The sequence below is a fragment of the Rhinoderma darwinii genome, chromosome 3 (assembly GCF_050947455.1).
Source record: "Rhinoderma darwinii isolate aRhiDar2 chromosome 3, aRhiDar2.hap1, whole genome shotgun sequence".
NCBI lineage: Eukaryota > Metazoa > Chordata > Amphibia > Anura > Rhinodermatidae > Rhinoderma > Rhinoderma darwinii.
The window spans coordinates 423,684,916-423,693,435 of record NC_134689.1 but is presented as its reverse complement, the minus strand read 5'-3'; the positions used below and the strand labels follow the sequence as shown (position 1 = coordinate 423,693,435).

The window sequence follows — 8,520 nt, the reverse complement described above, 5'->3', positions numbered from 1 at the left end:
CTCAGTCACTATTGTAAGGCTCGTATTATATCTTCTTTCAGGATTTTGTAATTTATCATGTGTACGGTTGTTGTAGATTCTGTTTTTCGTGTCATGATATAACAGTTTTTCCTGTGTCTCTTTATATTAGTCCTTTTTTAGAGTAGATGACTGAGTAGTTCTGAATTGTACAGAACTGTAGTTCAGCAGCCAAGAAATGTATGGAGCCACACTGTACTTCTGTATTCTCCAATTTCACTCAAGTTATGGCTCTCAGAACATGGCGTCAAAGCTTAAATTTTAGATTTAACAATCAGTTTTTTTCCTTGTAAAAGTAGTAAAACATTAAAAAAAACTATATAAATTTGGTATCGCTGTAATTGTATTGACCCGCAGAATAAAGTTAACAGGCTATTTTTATTGCACGGTGAACGCCGTAAAAACAAAACCACCCAAAAGACTGAGGAATCGCTGTTTGTGCTTTCTGAGTTGATATCAAACATAGAAGCATGGTCTTTCATGATTTTTACACTCTTATTTTATACATTTTTACTTTATTTCATTTTATTTTATTATCTTTAAGCAAAGCCAATAATAAAAACAAATCCTTAGATATTTTATCTCAATTGAATTAATTAGTTTTATTTTATGTATTAGTTATGTGCACAGGGGAGTCTTGTGGAGATCTCCCTGGATCTAGAACTTTCCACACATACATGTATAAAATGACCGTATAATATGCATTATAACATTACTATCAGACTGGATGAGATCTTCACTGGTGTTGTGTGATATATTTTACATTACATCTAGTTTTATACAGTATTTTAATATCAACACATATGGACATACTCAGCATAGACCAAGCTAAGGTGAGACCCTCATGTTTATGCTGATCTTTACATAGAATTACTTTGCTGCTCTTAGTTATTTTGTGTTTGTGAAAAACTTTTAAGTAATGTAGAAAATGGTCTTCAAAGCTGATAGTCGACTATTCATTCCATCAAAACGACGGAACCCTTACACAACTGAGACAAACGGAAACCATTGGCACCGGATACGTCAGCATTGAAATCAATGGTGATGCAAACGGAAACCTATGGTTTCCGTTTGTTTCAGTTAGGGTCCTGTTATGACGGGAAACTCTGATGGAACATCACAACGGGACCCAGACGCAGATGTGAACGAAGCAATATGTCAGTTTTAGTCAGGTCAGGATAAGGTTCCAGTGCTGTCCTGGGGTCGTTCTTTTGAGAGCCGTCATCAGCCCTAGTACAGTATTTAGGGATAGAATATTCAATGTGTTTAAGCCAGACATAGGTTTGTGTAATAATATAGGCTGAGAACCGGCTTCATTCACCATATGTCACTGTGCTGAGAACAGATTCAATCCTAAATAAACCAGAGGTGTTCACACATTATTTGGGGAGAAAAACCGCTGCTGTGTGAGACGTGAGATATTCAATGTTCTTCACTCAACATTACAAGTGAACAGCGACCCATAAATAAGGGCCATTGACTCGCTGTTTTCAGTAACCTCTTTGTTGAAATTGAACCAATACCTATACAAAGGTGTATCCTGTACCATTTGTAGCTATTTTAATTCACATAATCACATATCACAGTGTGGAGGTGTAATTTGTTATTATTTTAATTTATCCAATAAAGGGAATTTAGATCCTGTCTTTTTGTAGACAATATTTCAGCCCGGTAGAGAATTTTCTTGTGAGCGATCTCAATAATTATCACTCCTTTAGGATATTTTTGTAACGTTGACATACCCCTGTTTCAGGGAGGAGTTGAAGCTCTCTCCAAGAAAGCCAAGTGAAGCTGGTAAGCCACCATTTCCGCCATTATTTGTTGTAACAATGCTGAAGAGAATGTGCATCTCTGACGAGAAGTGTTTGTACCCCCCTGTGGCCAAGTTGTATACCACTGGCCTAGTGAAGAACTGTTATCTGTTATCACCTGTCAGAAAATAGACTGTTTAATTGCACATCACCTGGGCCTCTGTCATAGTTTCGGCAAACCCAGCCTTCAGCCTTACACGGGCACAGATATGAAAGGAATTAGGGTGCAGGCATTGTGAAAGTACTAAGTCTCACACCTGGAGCTGAAGATCCTGTAAGCTTAGTTTGGCTCTGGCGAGTCTGGGGTGTGGAGTCTAAGAAATCCCTCAATCCTTCATCACTTTTAACCCCCTCAAGAAGGTAATGATTTTGCAGTAAAATTCCCTGGTTGCAGTCCCCAAAATAGTCATCGATTGGCAACAGGTGACTTGAGCGTAGAAATAGCATAGCCAGGAATGGCGTCAGGAGTCATAGCCATGAGTAGGAAAACAGGCCTCAGTGACAAATCTGATGAACAAGACAGAAGGGCTATCCAGAAGCAGAGCCGTGGTCAAGGTCAGATTTTAATTAGGCTGCCCAGCCTGACTTCAACAGCAGGCACCGGTTATCACGGCAACCCAAAGCGGCCAACAGGTGAAAGCAGTAAGTCATAGTCGAGGCCAAAGAGGCATTACTGGAACGGGGAGAGGCGGGTAATAGATACGCTGGTGACATAGATTTAAATACTATTAATGAAATTGTAGGGTTTTGAGGAGCAATATAGAGAGTATTAAAAGGAAAGTAGGGCAGCAGTTATTGGAGTCAAATAAGGGAATGTGATCGGTCTCCCTAAAAAAGTGTGTTTTTAGGACACGCTTAAAACTGGTGCAGCATGAGAGAAAACCTGGTAAGAGAAGTGGCGGGTTCAGATTAAAAAGAATGTTATTCAATGTTGCCCAGAAATCATTGGCAGAAGATAGAACATGTGTACAGTAGACAGAGTTGAACATGCGTATATAAAGTTGAGGGAGGAGAAGTAAGGAGGTGCAGCACCATGGAGAATATTGTGAATCAGAGTTAGAATTTTGAATTAAATTCTAAAGAAAATTGGCGACCAGTTCAGTGACTGGCACAGGGTAGATCCATTAGTGTAATGGTTCAAAATAAAGATAAAATATAAATAAATCACATCACTTACCAATCAATGGTTTTAGTGTTGTTCTATTTGCTCATTTACAGCAATCAGCAGTGATGCAATTCTACCCAACCCGGACTTTTCTCAAACTTGATATAGAACACATAGCAAACAGGAACTTAAATTAGAGCCACTATATGTGTGTTATCTATGGGATGCAATACACTTCTCTCCTAGGAAGTATCGCTAGGAAGACAATACTTCTTAAGAGAGAAATCATCCAAAAATGAACGACACTATTCTTAAGTTTTGTGGTGCCCATGGGAAAGCCATTTGCCTGTAATAAAGTCTAAATAAAACCCTGCACTTTTTGGCCCGTCCAAAGCCTTTTTCAATGGTTTAAAGGGTAACTAAACTGTTAAAAAACTTTTTACATGTCATAGTGACAAGTCAAAAGCTTTGATCGCTTGGGATCTGAGCACTGAGACCTCCACCGACCGCTAAAACGAAGCAGCAGAAGTGCTCAGGTGAGCGCTGTGCCGCCTAGCTTGTGATCGGCTTTCCTTGGAGCGGTACGCGGGCTCATTTAAAAGTCGGAGTCTGCACACTGCTCTCCAGGCTTTATTAAGAAATAAGATCAGAAACTAAGCTGCACATCGCTCGCACAAGCACTTCTGCTGCTTTATTTTAGCAATCAGTGGGGGTCTTAGTGCTCAGACCCCCACCTATCAAAACTGCATCACCAATGTCATTGCACTTTGCACCCACTATCGGCTATTTACGGACGCTTTATCACATATATTATTGGCTTGGAAATGCCATTCTTATGTCATTATTTATTAGGCTTGACACTCATTTTCTTTTCCATTCATTATTACTCACTTCTCACTCTCACATATTTCTCTTTTCCTTTCCTCACTCCATATACCTGTATCTTTTTGGTCACTGTTCACATCACTTATTCTTTTCCCCTCCGTTGCATATAACTAATTTTACATAATCTGCGATCACATGTTATCTATCTATTACGAGCGCCGTCTTAGAGTGGTTGTGCGCTTGCGCGTTGTGGGGGGAGTGTCCCTCGCCACTTGTCGTCCGCTGTCTAAATCAGATGTATATGGGAGCGGTGATGTCAGACATCGCAGCATCATTTCCGGTCTGATGACGCAAGACCGGAAATGGGGTGGTGGACTCCTCCATACCTATCGCCGATATTACCCTCTTCCACTCAAACACCTGTACACCACATTTCTATTGGCCATTCTTACTTTAAAAGGGAGGCCCCCGCTGGGATGACGCCACCCCTGGACGAAGAAATCAGCCGAAATGCGCGTCGTGTTCGGTGTCATCTCCTGTGCAGGAGTTCTTACATGGGTATGTGTCTATTTGTGCTGGCTTTCTCTGTCTTTGGTCATGTCAAACCATGATTCAATCTCCATTTGGTTTCTCGGCTATGTTAAACAGCATGCTTACATTGTGATTACTTTTATCTTGGCATCGTTTTTTACTTCCTCTTGATTGTTACATGTGTTTATGTGCATGCATGTTTTTTGGAGACATTGTGTCCCTACTGGTCTGAGACATATACAGACAATTTTCCTGACATTGACTATGGTGATCTGCTTCAAATAAATGTTATTAGCCTCTTCATGAGCATTTAAATTGTCCCCCCTTTTTAGGTGCTATTACAATATGTTCATCAGCTGAATTCATATGGACAAATGTTTGTCCCCGTGCACATATCCTTTTTGATTCTTTCATACACTCCTGGCACAGGCTGACGCCCACATTTGCATTGCACGACTCATTTTTAATCATTTTCTTGTATACATGTCTCTAATTAAGATTTCACTTTTTTTTTAATTGTATCCTGACCATTGCGTAATTATTGACCCTTTCCCTTTGTAGGTTTCTTCATGTTCGCTTTGAGTCAATACACCAAGTCACGCATAGTATATCTTCCTTAAATGTCCCAGTTATCCTCAGTAACAACCTTTGAATTTTTCATAGATTTATAATGATGCCTCACTGGCCATAAACTTCTGTGGCATTTTGTGTTTTCCTGAATGTACAGATAGATTTTGTCTGCACTGCATTAGTATATCACCATCTCTGATGTGTCTAAAATAAATAAAAAAATATTTAAAAAAAAATTATATAAAAGGAGAAAAAAGAATGTTGTAACCGAACCACAATACTAATATATTTTATATTGCATGTGTGTAAGCTCATACCAGCTATTAAGTCCCTTGGCTAATGGATCTGTTCTGTTATCTGATATTTAAGCTTGGAAGCGGTATGATGCATTTGGTAGAAGCGGTGTGGAATCGCCAAAAGGAGAATACCACAACAAGTTGCGGATTTACGTTTACCAATGAGGTCTCTTATATGTTAGATTGTCTCTCCGACAAACAAGAGACTGCACGGGCACTTTACCAAGTAAATGACATTCAGTGAGTTGTAACCTTTGATTTTGTAAAATCGACCAGTGTGTGGGTGAGGAAAGATAACAGAGCAATGAGAGGGGTACATCCCATTTTTTCTACTATAAATAAATGTCCATTGCAGTTTCTTTTTTTTCATTGTCCATATTGGCTCTAATCATCTTATCTGGAATATTAGGGGTCTTTTTTTTACAAATAATAATTAAAAAAAAGTTTTGACTTTTAGAAGGCAGGGAGATTTCCTGTGGCAACAATCCGTTAAACTTTGATACATTTGTACTGACCGATCCTACAGAACTGTCAGCGGGTTTTTATTATATTGTCGCTGTAGTCTAACCTTGACCTTAGAGCCAATGTTTCATTTGTAGTCAAGTTGTACTTCACATAAAATTCTGACGGGCCAAAACATGTCCTGCATGCTGCAAGATTATACTTTCCATATGCAAGACTAAAGCAACAAAAGAAGTAAAGAGAGAATCTGTGAGTGCCGAGATTTTCTTTAGACACAGACGTCAGGAGGTTAAAAGAGAATTTAAGACGATATAACATGACAAATTCAGCTTTGCTACATTTTTGTTTAATATGAAACTATTAGGTTAACTGTAAGAAACATGACAATACCCATAAGAAATAAATCATCGGTCTAGAAATATACGTTGTCCTTAAGGAACGGCAATGAAATCTCTACGGCTCCTTATACCATTGCTATAATTCATCATCTATAAAAAGACAAGTAATCCTAGCATTATGTCCATATTGTGTAGACAAGAAGAAATCATGTCCGCTTACAAAAAATATAAGAAAAATAGATTATCTGTTTCTCATTGAGCACCGAAGGACTGAGAATCGGAGAAAAAGAGAACAAAAATATTCAGAGACCTTTATCTATCGTAAGTAAGTTTCATTTTGGATTATTTTTAAGCAGTCTAAATATATAAAAATTCCAAATATTCTACAACTAAATACAATTTATATTATAAAGGGAAAACTACCCGGACCCCATGATCAAGACTAAATGGTCACAAAAATAGAGCTGGGATCGGCTTTTTGACCCATACTTTCTAGGCATTTACTTTTGCATCGTAAAATATAATTTGAGGTTTCTATTACCCTCCTGGATCAGGTACCGATCTCTTCTCAAAATTGGATTGTGCATCTAAGCAAAAGAGAATCATTTTTGGTAAAAACATTCCAAACATTAGTCCCGTCGACATCAATGACATTGTGGATACAATCTAATGTTTGCTTAATACCTGTTTATTTTAGCCCAGACAAATGTGTGATGGCAAAGATTAGCAAAGAAACTTTTTTATATAATTGGTATTTATTATTTTTTATTCACTTGTTTATTTATTTTTTTAGAAAAAGTCAATTTTGTACGTTTTCCCTTAAGAAATCTGCTTTTTTAAAGAAAATTCCCTTGATTAAAGTTCATTTTCTTCTTCTCGGTCTTTCTTTTTTAGGTGGAACCTGTATCATCTTCTGGTAAACCCATCAAAGCAAGAATTTTATATCATTAGCAACACTTATTCACAATTGTTGGCAAAAGTAATCATGATCATGACTATGCAATATTACAACATCACCATTGTGACTGAAATCGTTCTCTTAGGTTTTCAAAATTTCCAAAGTGTAAAAAACTTTTTCTTCCTTCTGATGCTTCTAACCTATTGTGTGACTGTATGTCGAAACCTCCTCATCATTCTAGTGGTGTCCTACAGCCGGCCGCTCCACTCTCCCATGTACTTCTTCCTCACACAACTCTCCTTCTTAGATATTCTACTCTCCACCACCATAGTACCCAACATGCTCCGTATCGTGCTGTATGGAGGAAGTTCTGTCTCTTTTATCGGGTGTTTGATACAATTTTATTGTTTTTTAGCCACAGAGTCAATAGAATGTCTTCTCCTGACCGTGATGTCCTATGACAGGTATCAGGCCATCTGTAACCCTCTACATTACACCTCCGTCATGGACCTCACATTTTGTATTAAAACTATTCTTCTCTCTTGGTTGTTTGTTTTTTGTATAATATTGATGATGTCTTTAACAATAAGTAATTTAGTATTTTGTGGACCAAACATCATTGACCATTTCTACTGTGATTTTGACCCGATACTTGAACTTTCCTGCTCAGACACGTTTATAGTGAAAATGGAAAGCAAGTTAATAGCCGTTCCTCTAGTCATTTGCCCATTCATAGTTATAATCACTTCATATGTGTATATTATCTTCACCGTACTGAAGATCCCGTCTGTATCTGGTAGAAAGAATACCTTCTCCACCTGCAGCTCTCACCTGGCGGTGGTGTCTTTATATTATGGCTCACTTATTATTATCTATTTATTTCCAAATATGAACGATGCAAAGAAAATTCTCTCCCTGTTCTACAATGTTGTGACTCCTCTACTTAACCCTATGATCTACAGCTTGAGGAATAAAGATATTAAGGAGGCCTTAGAAAAAATACTACAACAAATAAACAATGAATTCAACCCATGTTAGTTATTTAATTTTTATTTATATATCTGTCGATGTAAATGCAGAACGTATTAGAGAATAATATATATAAAGGAGTTTATGTTCTTACAAGAAATAGTTGAACAGTTTTGAATCATGATCTACATAGGGCTAGATAAACATAAGGAAACAGCATTTTTAATGTATTTTTGGTGGTGTTTTTTTATTGTGAAAGAAATTAACTAACTCCAGCATTTACCATCCATGTTAAGTTCAATGTCAAATCGATGCTTAGAGAAATATGTTTTGCTGTGTTTTACCCCTTCCCGACATTTGCCGTATGGGTACGCCATGGAAAGCATGGACTTCCCACAAATTTCTGTACCCATACGCCAAATCTTACAGCTGACATCCGGCTGTAATTTTGGGGACCGAAATTAGCTTAGATCCTCGCCATTAACCACTTAAGTGCAGCGCTCAAACGTGATCGCTGCACTTAAGGTGTTTGCAGCTCATCGGAACCCCAGCAATGAAATTGCCGGGGTTCCGGTGGCTGCAATGGCAACCAGAGGCCTAATACTGGCCTCCCAGTCTGCGTAGCATGGAAACCGGTCAAGATCCGCCCGGCTCTGGAGCTGATCCGGTGTCATCAGCGGTGGAAGTCAGCTGTATG

At 38.3% G+C, this 8,520-nt stretch overlaps 1 protein-coding gene across 1 annotated transcript; it reads left to right on the top strand.

Moving 5' to 3' along the window:
* The first annotated feature begins 2,284 nt into the window (after positions 1 to 2,284).
* LOC142750644 (olfactory receptor 11L1-like) lies at positions 2,285 to 7,892 on the top strand. The gene is made up of 3 exons (XM_075859636.1): positions 2,285 to 2,471; positions 5,339 to 5,396; positions 6,851 to 7,892. The coding sequence occupies exons 1-3, from the start codon at positions 2,285 to 2,287 to the stop codon at positions 7,890 to 7,892; spliced, it is 1,287 nt and encodes a 428-aa protein (XP_075715751.1).
* The last annotated feature ends 628 nt before the right edge of the window (positions 7,893 to 8,520 follow it).

Excerpts from the sequence above, each read along its gene's own strand:
- LOC142750644 (XM_075859636.1), top strand. The coding sequence starts at position 2,285 with ATGGCGTCAGGAGTCATAGCCATGAGTAGGAAAACAGGCCTCAGTGAC. Across the intron at positions 2,472-5,338 it reads GCGGCCAACAGGTGAAAGCA|ATTGTCTCTCCGACAAACAA; the intron begins GTAAGTCATAGT and ends CTTATATGTTAG. Across the intron at positions 5,397-6,850 it reads TACCAAGTAAATGACATTCA|GTGGAACCTGTATCATCTTC; the intron begins GTGAGTTGTAAC and ends TTTCTTTTTTAG.